This window comes from Triturus cristatus, chromosome 6 (assembly GCF_964204655.1).
Source record: "Triturus cristatus chromosome 6, aTriCri1.1, whole genome shotgun sequence".
Classification (NCBI taxonomy): Eukaryota; Metazoa; Chordata; class Amphibia; order Caudata; family Salamandridae; genus Triturus; species Triturus cristatus.
In genome coordinates this window covers 51,218,770-51,236,113 of record NC_140589.1, presented here as the reverse complement: position 1 = coordinate 51,236,113, position 17,344 = coordinate 51,218,770, and the positions used below count along the sequence as shown (strand labels likewise).

Here is a 17,344-nt window from a genome sequence, read left to right as displayed (position 1 = left end):
GTAAGTTACACACGGAACCCGCTCCTTAAATAGTCCAACAATTAATGCTAAGCAGTTGCAGCTGGGCTGATCAGCGTGGAAAAGACCTACTGCGCAATCGCGGGAGCCGGTATACTTAATGATGAAACCGCTACCGCCTGCACACGCGCAGCCGCTGCAAACGCTGTGTTCATTCTTTGCGCATGCGCACATAACCGCATCACTAAAAAAAAGATGTTATAGATGTAATGCGAGAATGATGATCATCTATATCGAGGGCAGAAATGAGTGAACAACCACGGCGCCCCTCATAACTTATAAACTCCTTGCCAACTAGATATCATACCCTTCACAGAGTGAATACTCAACATGAACTCAATAGTTAGAGTATGTATTAGACAACGGGAGCAAAAAATGGAACTCTTGACATATGTCACGACTAGCCAGCACACGAAAAATGGTATCAAGCTTTTAGGATATCAAATGTCTAATGAACACCGCAGAAGTGGGCAGAAACACATAATGCCAACCAAAGCCATATCGCCATGCACGGACCTCAAAAACCGTGGAAAGACAATATCTTCTTGACATTTAGATAGGCACAATGCTCTCTCAACTTAGCTCATGACAATAAGTCTTTTTCCAAAACTGTGAATACCAGTCATCACAGTAAAATCCAAGGGATCTCATCATTAAGACCTCCACTGTCACTTTTCAATTTATGGACCCACCATTGCTCTCGTCTAAAAAGAAAAGCAGTTACATCTGTAATGTGTGTGGGAATATATGGCTTTTCTAATACAGTCCATTTGAGATCTGATGGATTATGTGGAGCATTCAGAAAATGTGAAGTCAATTTCGTGGATGATTTCCTGCACCTAATAGTGCTCTTATGCTCCAGAATTCTTACTTTGACTTTTCTTGTCGTCATACCAACATAGCGGAGTGGACAAGGGCAAGTAATCAAGTATAGCAAGTTATTACTATTGCAATTCGTATGGCTTTTTAAAAGCCAAGGTCTAGGAGAGCCAATGTCAATTTCTGTGGTATGAATCGTATGAGGACAGGCTGCACAGGCCCCACAGGGAAAATGACCCTGTACCTCCATGATTTTCTATAGGATTGATTTCTCAGCCATAGACATAGGAAGGACTTTGCAGTAAACTTGATTATGTTCACCGTTCTTTTTTTAGAGCGGTGCCCCCTTCCTGAGCGGCTGCCAGGCTGAGGTGGGTTTAAATACCCAGCAGATGCGGGTAAGAAATTTTCAATCAGTATTTTGTCTAAGTTTGATGAAGTTATAGTTCATACCTTGGAGAAGTATGAAGAATATTTGATTTATTTATTCTTTTCATATTTTTTCACATTTTAGGTAGTTTTTCTCTTCATTCCAATGATTGCCTGAAGAGCGTTTGGATATACTGGAACATTATACCTTGTATCCTTTGTTTGCACTGTTCTTCACGTTTGGTGCAGTGTTACTTGGTTTGGTCCTGATGAAAGCCTGCCCCACCTACGGGCTGTTTGGCTGAAACATGTCGACCGTTTTTTTCCTATCACCAGAACGGTTTTAAATCTATACCGTTGGTGCACTGTTTTTTTTAATCCTGGCAAAGGGTGTATTTGAATAAATATTGGTTGATACAACCCTTATCCAGTTTAATATCACATTTTTGCACCTTTACACATTACAAACACTTTTGGTTTGCGCTGCGCCTTCACTCATACTTACACTGCTCACTTGAGGATTTAGGATATCCTATTAAGTAGGTTAAAACATCCCTGTGCTCCTCTCTCGAGTTGAGAGAGTTGTAGCCCTCCAAGGAACTAGGTTTCCTTGGGGAGTAGAATCCCCATGATGAAGCATGTCACCTTCGTGGTGAGTGAGGGATTTGGTCCTTACAAGGGAAATGCCTTTTTGGCTTTTATAGGCATTTGATTTGAATTGTGACTCCATTCAAAGAGCTTAGACACTCATCTGTTTGTAGCTTTCATTGCACATAACTTTTTTCTTAAACGTTTCATTGTGACCCGTGGATTTCGTATTGTTATTGAGTATGTTGATTGGGGAATAAATCCACTGTGGTCGTTAAAATTCCCTAAGACCCTCCTGTTCTCAATCTGTTTTGGTTTGGTTGTTGTATGAGCAGCTCAGTGGGCTGTGGTTTTTTTTTCTGATACAGAGATTACATCATGTGACTCTGTTTTTTCTGATAAATCATTTTTTTCTCAACTAGGTTTAGTTTTAGGGCACGAATTGTTCTTGACAACATCTACAAAAAAAACCCTCTCCAAAATCCTGGTTGTCGTTTTCAATTATTTCATCATGGCGGAACAACAGGGTTTATCATTTGACGACACAATGGCTCAATCGATTTTAAGTACACCTAGTATAGTTGATACCTATCAGGCAGGATCAGCAATACACAGTGATGACTGGTCCAAATTATTAATTCTAAAAAAATCACACTCTCGGGTATTCATCCATGGGGCAATCATGACAGAGTATTTAAGGGGCAATTGTGCACCAACAGGGTTAATTGTAACCAATGCTCCGCGTCTGTTTCTGGATGACAAATTATTTTTGAAAGACTGGTCGTTGATAGCTTGGCGTTGCACACGCGACTGGTTAATTTTAATAATTAACACAGCCAAAAGGATTGCAGATACCATTTTGATTGAGATTCAAACTTTAGAATCACAAATTAAAGTTACCCTATCAGGTCCTCTGTTCAAAAAACAGAATGAAGAAAATAATAAACACAACAAAGAATTTAAGGATTCGGTCCTAACTATGAAAATCAACAAATTCAAAAAGGACCTTGCTCGGTTTTCGATGGAAAAAGTGTACCCATATACCAGTGCAGAATTTGTTCCTCCCTTATATAACCGCCAAGGGAAAAGATATGGATCCAACTATTCCACTTCATCAAGTGATGAATGGTCAAGTGATTCGGAAATTCCCAATCAGGGTTACCCTGCTAATAGAACCGATAACCGGAGGAACAGGGGTCAATGGCGAGGCAACCGAGGTGTTTTTCAACCACCACCACCACAATGGTGGCCCCCGGGTCCTTATGGGTATCCCCCCTATTCCACCTTTGGGACATGCTTTTCCTTATCAACCACAGCCTCAATTTTACCCCGATCAGCCTTTTTTAGGGTTTGGCCGAGGGAGATCGCGAGGGAGGCGGCGGAATCGACAGGCCCAAGTACATTGGGCAGACAATCCACCAGCTCGATCAACCTGAAGCATGACGGAAGCACGGGCAGGCACGAGCCTCGAGACGACTTAGTCATTAATTTGAGCAGCAAGACTTTAACCCCCTATGAATCAAACCTGTTGAACAAAGGTTTAGGGTTTGTCCCTTCATATCGGGGTGACTCCTTTAAGGTGAGACAAGAGATGGCTCAATTTTTTAGAAAAATTTGGTTACACTTTTTCTTTAAAGACAAAATGAGTGAGTTATCTACTGAGACAGATACAAACACAGGATTGAGGAACAAATCCACTTTCAATCCCTTGTCTAACCAGGTGCCCCCACAGGTTTTGACCTTTGAAAAGGCCATAATCACACAGATTGACAGCCTCTGTTCAAGTAACACGAGACAATTTCAGAACCTGACCAAAAATGAGCGGATGGCTATGCGCTCTCTTGCTTCTGACAATACGGTAACCATTAAATCTGCCGACAAAGGGGGAGCCATTGTCCTAATGGACACCCCTGATTACCGTAAGGAATGCTTGAGACAACTGGAAGACTCACAATATTATCAGATACTGAGAGTAGATCCCACTAAGAGATTAGAACAGGAAATTAAGATCATGGTGGAAGAAGCACTCTCAACTCCTGGATTACTGCTAATGAAGCCAGTTTTCTGGTAAAAATCCATCCAGTAGTACCATATTTTTACACACTTCCCAAAGTGCACAAAACCCAGAGACCTCCCCCTGGACGTCCTATAGTATCAGGTTTGGGCTCATTGTTAGAACCCCTCTCTACTTTTGTAGACCACTTCCTAAGACCTTTGCTGTTAAATATGCCCACTTACTTGAAGGACACCAAGGATGTGTTAAGGTTGGTTGATGAGCTCGCTTTTGATCCTTTTGATTCACATTTTCTGAATGCTCCACATAATCCATCAGATCTCAAATGGACTGTATTAGAAAAGCCATATATTCCCACACACATTACAGATGTAACTGCTTTTCTTTTTAGACGAGAGCAATGGTGGGTCCATAAATTGAAAAGTGACAGTGGAGGTCTTAATGATGAGATCCCTTGGATTTTACTGTGATGACTGGTATTCACAGTTTTGGAAAAAGACTTATTGTCATGAGCTAAGTTGAGAGAGCATTGTGCCTATCTAAATGTCAAGAAGATATTGTCTTTCCACGGTTTTTGAGGTCCGTGCATGGCGATATGGCTTTGGTTGGCATTATGTGTTTCTGCCCACTTCTGCGGTGTTCATTAGACATTTGACATCCTAAAAGCTTGATACCATTTTTCTTGTGCTGGCTAGTCGTGACATATGTCAAGAGTTACATTTTTTGCTCCCGTTGTCTAATACATACTCTAACTATTGAGTTCATGTTGAGTATTCATTCTGTGAAGGGTATGATATCTAGTTGGCAAAGAGTTTATAAGTTATGAGGGGCGCCGTGGTTGTTCACTCATTTCTGCCCTTCTCGATATAGATGATCATCATTCTCGCATTACATCTATAACATCTTTTTTTTAGTGATGCGGTTATGTGCGCATGCGCAAAGAATGAACACAGCGTTTGCAGCGGCTGCGCGTGTGCAGGCGGTAGCGGTTTCATCATTAAGTATACCGGCTCCCGCAATTGCGCAGTAGGTCTTTTCCACGCTGATCAGCCCAGCTGCAACTGCTTAGCATTAATTGTTGGACTATTTAAGGAGCGGGTTCCGTGTGTAGCTTACCTCCGGTGGTCAGCTCTGTACCGTTTGGAGTACCGACGGAGAGGTGAGTGTGCACAGGAGCCTTCTTTCTCCTTTCTTTTTTTGTAGTTCGTATAGAGACCAGTGGTTACAAAAGTCTTCGCACTAAGGGAGAGAGCCAGTGTTGTGGGAGGGGCCTGACCTCCTCACCGTGTCTGAAGTTTTTAGCCACATTTTTGAGAGTCTCAGAAGGGAGCAGTTATTATGAAGCTGCTAAAATAGACCTTTGACTTCTCTTGTGGCCGTGTTTTAGATACATTTTCAGTGTCAGACTGTTCAGGTCTTTTGAGACGTACCTAGTTGGGGAACTTTGTATTTAGACACGCCTCCATGATTTTCTATAGGATTGATTTCTCAGCCATAGACATAGGAAGGACTTTGCAGTAAACTTGATTATGTACACCGTTCTTTTTTTAGAGCGGTGCCCCCTTCCTGAGCGGCTGCCAGGCTGAGGTGGGTTTAAATACCCAGCAGATGCGGGTAAGAAATTTTCAATCAGTATTTTGTCTAAGTTTGATGAAGTCATAGTTCATACCTTGGAGAAGTATGAAGAATATTTGATTTATTTATTCTTTTCATATTTTTTCACATTTTATGTATTTTTTCTCTTCATTCCAATGATTGCCTGAAGAGCGTTTGGATATACTGGAACATTATACCTTGTATCCTTTGTTTGCACTGTTCTTCACGTTTGTTGCAGTGTTACTTGGTTTGGTCCTGATGAAAACCTGCCCCACCTACGGGCTGTTTGGCTGAAACATGTCGACCGTTTTTTTACTATCACCAGAACGGTTTTAAATCTATACCGTTGGTGCACTGTTTTTTTAATCCTGGCAAAGGGTGTATTTGGATAAATATTGGTTGATACAACCCTTATCCAGTTTTATATCACATTTTTGCACCTTTACACATTACAAACACTTTTGGTTTGCGCTGCGCCTTCACTCATACTTACACTGCTCACTTGAGGATTTAGGATATCCTATTAAGTAGGTTAAAACATCCCTGTGCTCCTCTCTCGAGTTGAGAGAGTTGTAGCCCTCCAAGGAACTAGGTTTCCTTGGGGAGGAGAATCCCCATGATGAAGCATGTCACCTTCGTGGTGAGTGAGGGATTTGGTCCTTACAAGGGAAATGCCCTTTTGGCTTTTACAGGCATTTGATTTGAATTGTGACTCCATTCAAAGAGCTTAGACACTCATCTGTTTGTAACTTTCATTGCACATAACTTTTTTCTTAAACGTTTCATTGTGACCCGTGGATTTCGTATTGTTATTGAGTATGTTGATTGGGGAATAAATCCACTGTGGTCGTTAAAATTCCCTAAGACCCTCCTGTTCTCAATCTGTTTTGGTTTGGTTGTATCTATTCTAAGGTAAGGAATCTATCACTAATGTGTCTCTTTCAGATGCACAAGTTACTACTTGTGTAACGATATATCTGTAAGAGACATTAGTTGGTGATAGATTCCTTACCGCCCCACCCATCCTCCCCGTTCTGCGAACTGATTCTAGGGTTAAGGTCATCCCCCTTTCAGGACCCTAGTTTCATGGCACCAGTGGTCAGTTTCATGCATGGCTCTGCGTTCCTGGCGTGAAAAGTCGTGTACAGAACGGATGTCAGCGCGCATAGGTGGTGCCTAAGTAGTCTCCGTGACGTCATCTCGGCGCTTACGATGCCAACGACGGATGTAGAGCCGCATGACGCCACCTACTGACGCGCAGGGGAACTGCTGGCAAAACTTTCCGGATCCAGTCTGACGCCTGGGGATATTCTAATGTAAGGAATCTATCACCAACTAATGTCTCTTACAGATATATTGTTACACAAGTAGTAACTTGTGAGGCAAGCCCATGCACTCTCTATGGCTTCCATGTTCACTTACAATATCCAAGAATTGACATGTAATTTGCAGGGGCATATCTGCTCATGCAGATATGTCCTCACAGGAGATATAGGGCACCCTGCCTTCGGCTAAGGCCTGCTAGAGGGGTGGCTTAGATATACCATGCAGTGTTTGTGTGCATGGCACACAGGGATGTGTGTCATGTCGACTCTTCGGTTTTGTCTGCACCAAGGCACGCAGTCTGCAATGGCAGCATGCATGGCCTTGGTGATGGGACCCTAGGGTGGCATAATTCGTGTTGCTAAACTTGGGATCCCTCTTCAGTGCCAATGCCTTCGGGATCAGCAGAACTATTTACTAGGGACGTACCATGTCCAAAAGAGGCACTTTCCTACAGTTGTGCTTGGTAAAAATGTGCAATGAAACCTATGCTGCAGTCTAGCAGATGTCCAGGACCAGAATTCCATGTTAACGCAGTGTCTTTACTTTGGCCCTATTGCAATGAGCACACAAGCCCTCAGCGGGTTGCTTCTCGGCCAGTGCATACGACATCTTCATGCAGGGCACAATTCTTCAGGAAATGGTTTATTTCTGCACTGCCTTCCCTTTTTTGGCTCCAATATCCTTTTGTGGCCCCAGATGATCTCAGGCTTGCAGAAAAGTCTACAACCAGTACAGAGTCAAGAATAAAATATTCCCACCTCCAACCGGCAGACTAACCAGATCTAACCAAGATTACTACTTAATTAGAAGGCAGTGTCAGAACTATCACAAATCATCCGGGCAGATGAGTGCTCCCAAGATAAGCCTGCACTACCAATGCTGCCACCCACCCAATATTCAACACAGCCTGCAGCGGGCCAAATTTTCTCTTTTGCTCCCGTTTGGAAACCATTTGGATGTGCACAGAGCACTGTCTGCTCCAAATAGTGCCTTTGTCGCACACTGTTTTCTAGACAAGCCTTACATTCATCCATTCAAGAAAGTGCACCATATGCAACTGCCAGAACTGCAACAAGAAATTGTTCTCCTCCTAAAAGGAGCGATTGAGAGGGTTCCAAACTCCCAAAATAATCTGGGCCTGATATTATTGTTAGAACAAGAACTTCACATATAGATTAATGATAATGGTCAGATCTATACACTAAAAAGGTCCAGAGAGCGTTGGAAGCCCAGTGGCATCTCACAGATAAGAGAAGAGGAGAAGAGAAGGATGAATCCAGCTTACTGGATGTTTCATAATTAGCAATAAATTGTCTGAAGTAAAATAGGTGAAGATATGTCATTGAGGTAAATGTTTTGCCGATGACAGTTTGGCTGTGCATAGGTTAAAGGGTGTTTCTTCTTGCCCACTTTTTACACACATTATAGGAAATGTCCACCTTGACAGTCCTCAGCCTCTCTGAAATTATGCAAAAATAATTTCAAGATCTGCTGCTGTATGGCATGAACCCCTCCACATAGGCAATGCAAACATGGCTCAACACTGTTGCTGCAAAATGTTGGTTGAAGTGCACTGGCACTGTTTTGTGTACCCATGCCTGGATGGGAACATCTGGGTTCTCTGGTAATGTTGAGGCACAGCTTCTGGGCATGAAGTTGGATGGGCTATGCCCAAAGGTGGATAGTTGTTTTGAAACATGTAACCAGAATGAAGCCACCAGCATTGATCTGTGTTTGGATTTGCTGTAATTTTGTTTCCATCAGAAATACTGGAAAACCAGGTTGTATAACCACCAGTTTACCCACAATGTCTGCAACAGTTACCCCTGCAAAAAGAACAATTGATGGACAGAACGCAGAGCAATGTCATACATTCACCCCAGCCCTCACCAGCCAGGATAGATTGACTACAGTGGCATGGAGAGCACGGGACCCATGTCTGGGCATACCCGTCCCACTCGGGGTGACAAATGCAAAACGAACAATTGATGGACAGAATGCACAACAATGTCATACATTCACCTCAGTACAGAGATCTGGGCCTAAATCCATCATTTTTTTGCTCACTATGCCATTCCAGTTTGGACCCAGCCATATGCAAATCAGTCTTGACCCTGCGCCCAATGGGCCCAGTCCAGCCCGAACTGCCAGGCCCTGTCCTCCCTGGACTGGAATGTAATTCACATATTACATTTCATATTTTTAGACTCATGAAGATGGGGGTGTTTTGTCCAGAATCACAGCATGTTGAATCAAGTGCTGAGGCCAAGATTCGATTCTGGGTCCCCCAGGTTCCATGGTTGGCAGCGTTAGCTGTTAGGCCACATCATCTTCCCTGAGCAAGACGTGTACTGTATCTGACCTTAGATCTAAGGCTCTCACACATATTTCTCAACAAGGACAGATTTAAAATTGTGAAGCTTCATCATGTGCTCCAAACTCTGCAGGCACAATATTGGTTATCTCCTAAGTCCTACATGCTGCTTACTTTCACATTTCTATAGCTTAACGTCATAGGAAATATTTGAGATCTATAGTGGAGAACAGCTTTTTCTCTGTGGCCGTTCTTTAGCCCACTCTGCCACCCCAGTTCAGACATGGCCATATGCAAATCAGTCTGACCCTGTGCCTCATGGGAACAGTCCAGCCCGAACTGCCAAGCCATGCCTTCTCTGGACCGGAAACAAGCTTCCTAGGACTGGTTTCTGGCATTTCAGCCGTCTTCAGCCAGGCACAGGGTCAGACTGATTTGCATATGGCCATGTCTGAACTGGGGTGGCAGAGTGGGCTAAAGAACGGTGATGGATCAAACCCAGATCTGTTGACTGGGTGTGAGTGTTTGATTGGTTCTGATGCACCGTCCATCACCACCCCCTTTTGTACCGCTTTGTTCGCCATAAGTTGGCAGGATATGCTCAGACGTGAGTCCCTTGCTCACTTTGCCACTGGATTCAAGCAAGCCTGGCTGAAGAAGGCTGAAATGCCAGAAACCGGTCCTAGGAAGCTTGTTTCCGGTCCAGGGAAGGCATGGCTTGGCAGTTCCGGCTGGACTGTTCCTATGAGGCACAGGGTCAGACTGATTTGCATATGGCCATGTCTGAACTGGGGTGGCAGATTGGGCTAAAGAACTGTGATGGATCAAACCCAGATCTGTTGACTGGGTGTGAGTGTTTGATTGGTTCTGATGCTCCATCAATCACCACCCCCTTTTGTACCGCTTTGTTCGCCATAAGTTGGCAGGGTATGCTCAGACGTGAGTCCCTTGCTCACTTTGCCACTGGATTCAAGCAAGCCTGGCTGAAGAAGGCTGAAATGCCAGAAACCGGTCCTAGGAAGCTTGTTTCCGGTCCAGGGAAGGCACGGCTTGGCAGTTCGGGCTGGACTGTTCCCATGAGGCACAGGGTCAGACTGATTTGCATATGGCCATGTCTGAACTGGGGTGGCAGCGTGGGCTAAAGAACGGTGATGGATCAAACCCAGATCTGTTGACTGGGTGTGAGTGTTTGATTGGCTCTGATGCTCCGTCCATCACCACCCCCTTTTGTTCCGCTTTGTTCGCCATAAGTTGGCAGGGTATGCTCAGACGTGAGTCCCTTGCTCACTTTGCCACAGGATTCAAGCAAGCCTGGCTGTTGAAGGCTGAAATGCCAGAAACCGGTCCTAGGAAGCTTGTTTCCGGTCCAGGGAAGGCATGGCTTGGCAGTTCGGACTGGACTGTTCCCATGAGGCACAGGGTCAGACTGATTTGCATATGGCCATGTCTGAACTGGGGTGGCAGAGTGGGCTAAAGAACGGTGATGGATCAAACCCAGATCTGTTGACTGGGTGTGAGTGTTTGATTGGTTCTGATGCTCCGTCCATCACCACCCCCTTTTGTACCGCTTTCTACGGTTCCCAAGGCTGGGTGGTGGTCCTGCCGGCCATTGAACTTCCTGCATTCCTCATCCGTTGTGGGTCAGCTTGTGCCTGGGCTCCACAGCTGCTTCATCAAGACTGTTGTGCTACAGCAAGTACCTCTGACAAGGGGTGTTATTGTACTCCTGCTCCTCTTGGATACCTGTGGGTGGTCTGAACTCTATCCCCTCTGCTTTCAGGTACTCCTCATCCAGAATCCACGTTTGGGTTCCACCATCCTGGTCCAAGAGTCTTTTGAAGTCACTGGACTTCCAAGATCCTCCATTGGCTTCTACGGGCGGTTCCGACACCACTTTGCTCTGATGCACCTGGGCTCCCTGGTGTTGGTATCCTAGTTCCCGGAGTATGCACCGCTGTGGTGGCTCTCCAACCTCCATTGATCCAATTGCTGTCCTCTGGATCCTTTGGGAAGGGTCCTGAAATAAGAAAATACCAACCACGACTTACCCTGTGTTATCCTATGAACGTTTGACCCGGTGTAACCACTCTGCAGCCGGGTGCCTTAGGGCCTTTAGCTACTCACCTTTGGTGGTTACTTGCTTTCCGTAGGCTTCTCCATCCTTGGGTATCAGTCTCATTTTGGTGCTTACCTCTTTTACCACTTCCTTAGTATATGTTTTTCATCCCCTCATAGGGCCTAGTGTGATTTTCTATGCTATTTACCTGCTATTGAAGTATTTCTTGTGTATTTGATATCTCCGGGGAGGAGATATGTCAAGTTTGTTTTCTAGTGTTGAGTAATAAATACTGCAGATTTTTATAAACTCTAGTGTGTTTTTTCTTGTGTGAAAGCTTGCTGACTGACTATGTGATAAATGCACCCTATTTACACCCTTCTGAAAAAGCCTTAGCTGCTCTCCACAGCTACTCCTTGAGAGCTTTGATTTAGGGACCTAAACACCATCACTAAGTGTTGCCTGGACTCAGTTCACAGTGCATCACCTTAAATGGACACTATATACTGAGCCAGCCTCCTACATACAACAGCTGCATACTGGTTGAAAAACACACCAGATGTGACTGGTTTTGAGGTTGCTGACCTCAAGCATCCTCTTGGCTCCTCAGGCTCATTTGCACGAGATCACTGCAATGGACATTGACCTGGCAGTGGGGCCAGTGCTGAGCTCATTTGCGGGCCCTCATTACACTTCATCCAGTACCCATCCTTGTCCAGGAATGTTGGTGCTGAGAGCAGTCAAGGTTGCATTGAAAGTCTCCTTTACAGTGCAAACAGGGACACATCCTAACTGAAGATACTGCAACATTTTTCCTGAGCAAGCTGGAATGAAACAATGGAGTTGTGGCACATGGCCATAGAGAAAGTAGTTAGTGTATTAGTGGTAATCAGACCTGCCCCTTTAATGGTCGCTTTGGGACGGGTTCTTGTGTGGAACCTTCTGGTATGAGGATTCATTAGAAGAACAAACAACTTGCCTTCAGTAGCATTCTTTCTGAGGGATACAATATGTCGTGCAGATCTTTGCCATCTGTGAGTGTGCGCTAAAAAGGGCGAGGCTGACCTCACTATATGTCTTTTAGGGAGCTGTAGTGTTACTTCAACTATCCAAGTACGAGGCTCCTCTCTTGAGCTGCACAGTGTCATCTAGTGACGGTGAGTCCATATGTCTGAAACAAATGTCCGCATCCAGTCTGGCACTTGGTAGTACCTCATGTAAGAAATCTGTGGGCACTGTTGTATCCATAAGAAAGAAGGCAACTGTAGCTATTTCATTTTTATACCCTTTAAATTCAGATATTTAGTTATAGTTAGTTGCGTGATATGTGTACAGTTTTAATAACTCTAAGATATTGCCACTTGTTGTTTTTGCCCCTAAATAAATTATATGGTCTTCCGTAGCCAGAAATGCACACAGAGTAAAGGATTGGGAGTAATAGTACACTGTAATAATGCTATATTTGGGGTTCTTGCTTTAAGTATGCTTCTCCTTTTTTCATTGGTACAGGTGTGGTTTAGTGAAAAGAATTTCGACCCATTATTCAATTTTTATACAGGATACAAAATCCTCAACTACAAGACCATAGAACAGTATTATGAGTTTATACAAGCGCTACCTGCTGTGGATACACCACAAGTCTTCGGTCTACATCCTAATGCTGATATCACGTAAGCCTTTTATAGATCCAATTACTTGAACACAATGTGTGAAAGAGGTTTCTGTACATGTTCTGTCACTGGAGCTTGCCTCCTGCAGCTCTTTTCCAAAAATGCAATGACAGGTTTAAAATCTGAACAACAAAATAATTTCCCTTCATGCTCCACATATAATAAATGTTTTATAGAAGCCAGCTGTAGGTACTATTTAGTTCCTATTTTAAAAAATGATATGCCACAAAATAATGCTTTCAATTCGTTATTAGAAAAATATATATTCTTATTTATTTGTTCATCCCATAAAAACGTATTTTTACAATATTTTTGGCTTTAAAAACCAGGAATTGAAAATGCCACCTGCATTACACACCATAAAACCACATATTAAACACATTTATCAACAAACGAAGTACACAAAATTTACTTAACCAATTACAAAGCGAATATACAATATAAAACTGTTGACGCAGCATTTCAGTGGATTAACTGGTCTATATCACCTTCTCGAGGACACAGAAATAATAAAATCTTTTTGATTAGCATATCAACCTGTCCCAGAAAAAAAAAAACCGAACAAAGAACATTATCTGAAAGAAACACGTTAGTTAGATTCCTCACCTTAGAATATCTCCAGGCGTCAGGCTGGATCCGGAAAGATTTTGTCAGCTATACCCTTGCGCGTCGCTAGGCGTCGTCTGTGGCTCCGTATCCGTCGTCGGCGTCGCCGCCCTCGGGCGCTGACGTCAGTTCTTCTTTTTTCCGCGCCAGTAAGCGCCGCTCCGGGAAGAGCATACCCTTTTAGTCACTTTTTGACGAAACTTTTTTGAACTCTTTTGGTTCTCTTTTCAGTCGACCTCGACTCTGGATGCCTGGCTTCAAAGCTTGTGAATCCTGTTACGGATCACCACCGCCGGTGCCTCTATTGCCTTGGGGCCGACCACGATGCCGAGTCATGCCCCGACTGCTGGGCCTTGACTTCGAAGGCTAGGCGGGAGCGGTGCCGCAAGCTGCTCGAGCTCCGGCAGTCGGCTCCGCGCCGCTCAAGGTCCCGGTCGAGGAAGAGGTCGAGGGACCGGTCGCGGAGCTGCAGTCATCACCGCTCGTCGGGGTCCAAGTCTTCGCGATCCGGTAAGTCGAAGCACAGCAAGAAGTCGAAGAGGCGACATCGCTTTTCTGGCTCCCCTCGCTGGTCGCGCGACTCGGCTGAGGGCTCGGGTAGCACCACCCGCGCGGCTATGTCAGAGCCACAGAAGTCCCGTCCGACCCCTTACCCTCCGGTCCCTGGGTCTGACATGACTCCGGCGGAGATCAGGGACTTCCTAGTGGCCTTGAGGAGCCTGCCTCTGCCGTCGACGCCTCCCGGCTCGCCTTCGGGCCCCGCAGGCTCGACTGGGAGGCCTAACGTGCCGGCGGCTCCGGCCCCGGTGCCATCGTCGACTCCGGTCCCGACGCCGCAGGCCCCCGTGGGATCCAGGCCTGGATCCTGGTCGATGCCGGTCGACCTTACGACCCCTCCGCCGGCGCCAACCCCTACGGTGCCGTTCCCCGGTTTAGTCCCGGTCCGGTGTCGATTCGGCGCCGCATCCGACACCGATGGGTGAAAGGTTCATCTTCCGCCCGGCTCCGATCCTTCCACCTGTGTACCAGGAATCGGATGACGGAGACGACTGGGAGGGGTCTGAGGACCCTCTGGCTCGGCAGGGCCAGTTATCACAGGACTGGGCAGACGAACTGGGGGATGCCAGTGGTCTTGATACCTCCCCTGACACTGGCTTCATCTCTCCTCCGTCCGTGGCTTCGGAGGAAGGTGCTACATTCTCTGTGGTGCTGCGCAAGGGGGCCGAAGCCCTTGGGCTGGAGCTGCCTGCTGTGGCCGTGAGGACTAATCTCCTCACCGAAGTGCTTCAACCGTCAGCAAGCTCCTCGGAGCCTCTGCTGCAGTTCAATGAGGCACTGATTGATGTTCTGAAGGGCGCCTGGTCCAAGCCCTCCACAGTCCCTCCTGAGGACCGGAACGTGGCCCGGCGCCACCACCCTGCACTGGGCGAGCCCAGTTTTCTGTCGATGCACCCCACCCCGAGAGCCTGGTTATCCAGGCCTCTACCTCCCAGACCTCCTTCCCGTCCGCTCCCCCGGATCGGGAATCCAAAAGTTTGGGAAGAAGCTGTTCTCCTCTCTTAGTTTGGGTTTGCGGTCTATCAACACCGTGTGCCTTTTGGACCGTTACTCCCACTCCCTGTGGGATACGGTGGAGGACGTGCTGCCCCAGTGTCCGGAGGAGGCCTGGACATGGCTCGCCTAGGCTCTTGCCGAGGGGCGGGATGCGGCACGGCACGCAATCCGATGTGGACTGGACACAATGGACTCGCTAGGCAGGGCAATGGCGACCACGGTGGCAATTCGTCGCCACGCCTGGTTGAGATCCACGAGCTTCTCCGGGGATGTCCAGAGCACCCTCATGAACATGCCCTTCGATGGCAGTCGCTTTTTTGGCGACAAAGCGGACAGTGTGCTGGAGCGCTTTAAGGACTCCAGGAGTTAGGCTAAGTTCTTGGGCCCCGCGCCCGCAGACTTCCTCTTTTCGTCCCTTTCGTGGCCAAAGAAGGGGCGCCCCCTCACGTCCGTCTAGCCACAGGCCGCAGAACCAGCTTCAGCGCGGTCGCGGACGTGGAATCCGCCGTGGCGGAGCAGGGGGACAACAAGCCGGTCCGTCCACATCTACCCCGGCAGCATCCGCCTCAAAGCCCTCCTAGTCCATGCTTTCAGGCCCATTCCTCGCCAGTAGGGGCAGAGTTCGCCATCACCTGCTCCACTGGTGTACCATCACATCGGACAGGTGGGTGCTGCAAATCGTCCGAAGGGGCTACTCCCTCCCCTTCGAGGCGACCCCTCCAGCCATGCCACCGCAGTACCACCGCATGTTGGGGGATCACTTGAAACTTCTACAGGAGGAAGTTACGGCCCTCTTGGCCAAGGGGGCCATCGAGCGCGTTCCTGCCCCAGAAGTAGGTCGGGGTTGTTATTCCTACTACTTTCTGGTTCCCAAGAAGTGCAAAGGGGGCCTACGCCCTATCTTGGACCTCAGGAGCGCAAACGCCTTCCTCCGGAAGGAGAGGTTCAAGATGCTCACCTTAGTTCAGGTTCTGGCTGCCCTAGACCCTGGAGACTGGATGGTAGTGTTGGACTTGCAGGACGCTTATTTCCACATCCCCGTCCTGCCGGCCCACCGACGTAACCTGCGGTTCACAGTAGGCCACGAGAATTTTCAGTGTACCGTGCTCCACTTCGGCCTCACCAGTGCCCCTCAGGTGTTCACGAAAGTGATGGCGGTGGTCGCAGCTCACCTGCGCGGAGTAGGGGTTCCAGTCTTCCCCTATCTCGACGACTGATTGTTGAAGGCGGTCTCGCCCCAGGCAGTCGTCTCCCACCTCCAGACTACCTCCGACCTCTTGCATTTGCTGGGGTTCTCCAGCAATGTGCAGAAGTTGCATCTTAGTCCCTCCCAGAAGCTCCTCTTCATCGAAGCGGTTCTGGACTCAGCGCAGTTCCGGGTCTATCCTCCGGAACAGCGGGTCTGGGATATTCAGGCTCTGATTCCCATCTTTCGGCCTCTATCCCGGGTTTCGGTCAGGTTGGTGCTGCGGCTTCTGGGTCTGATGGCCTCCTGCATCCTGTTGGTGCATCACGCCAAGTGGCGGATGCGGGCTCTGCAGTGGGACCTGCATCGGGGCAACCTGTCCGACTATGTCTTGATCTCGGAGGGCACTGCAAGTCACTTGCAGTGGTGGCTCATGGACCGCGATTGGATCAGTGGCAGATCCCTCTCCCTACCCCAACCGGAGCACGTCGTAGTGATGGATGCATCCCTCCTGGGATGGGGGGGCCACATGGGGGAGGCGGAGATCAGAGGCCTCTGGTCTCCGGCGGAGTCCCGGCTCCATATCAACCTTCTGGAGCTGAGGGCAATCCGGTTTGCACTAAAGGCATTCCTTCCCTCTGTCCGGGGAAGTGTAGTGCAGGTGTTCACAGACAACACCACCGCCATGTGGTATTGCAGCAAACAGGGTGGGGTGGGGTGGGGTCATAGACCCTTTGTCAGAAGGCTCTGCGCCTCTGGACATGGCTTGAACATCAGGGCGTCACCCTGGTGGTTCAACATCTGGCGGGCTCTCTGAACGCCAGAGCAGACGAACTTACCCGCCGGTGCATGATGGATCACGAATGACGTCTAAACTCGGACGTGGCGCAAGGCCTCTTTCGGCAGTGGGGAGAGCCTTGGTTAGATCTAATCGCCACCGAAGAGAATGCGCAATGTCAGCAGTTCTGCGCATTGGAGTTTCCAAGGCGGCACTTGCTCGGAGACGCTTTTCGTCACGAGTGGAGTTGCAGTCTGTTGTACGCCTTTCCGCCTATACCACTTCTGCCCAGAGTGCTGAAGAAGATCAAGCGCGACCGGGCCCAAGTCATCTTGGTGGCTCCGGATTGGGCACGAAGGTACTGGTATCCCGAGCTACTCGGTCTATCGCTCGATCCCCCGAACCGACTGCCTCTTCAGGAGGACCTTCTGTCGCAGCAGCAGGGGACGG

At 47.5% G+C, this 17,344-nt stretch overlaps 1 protein-coding gene across 1 annotated transcript in view; it reads left to right on the top strand.

Annotated features, from left to right (window-relative positions):
* The window catches only part of DNAH8 (dynein axonemal heavy chain 8), a 13,985,216-nt gene that overhangs the window by 13,151,703 nt on the left and 816,169 nt on the right, over positions 1–17,344 (top strand). Inside the window, exon 88 of the mRNA XM_085610239.1 lies at positions 12,610–12,770. Coding sequence (XP_085466365.1) covers positions 12,610–12,770 — 161 coding nt within the window. The remainder of the gene's footprint in view (positions 1–12,609; positions 12,771–17,344) is intronic.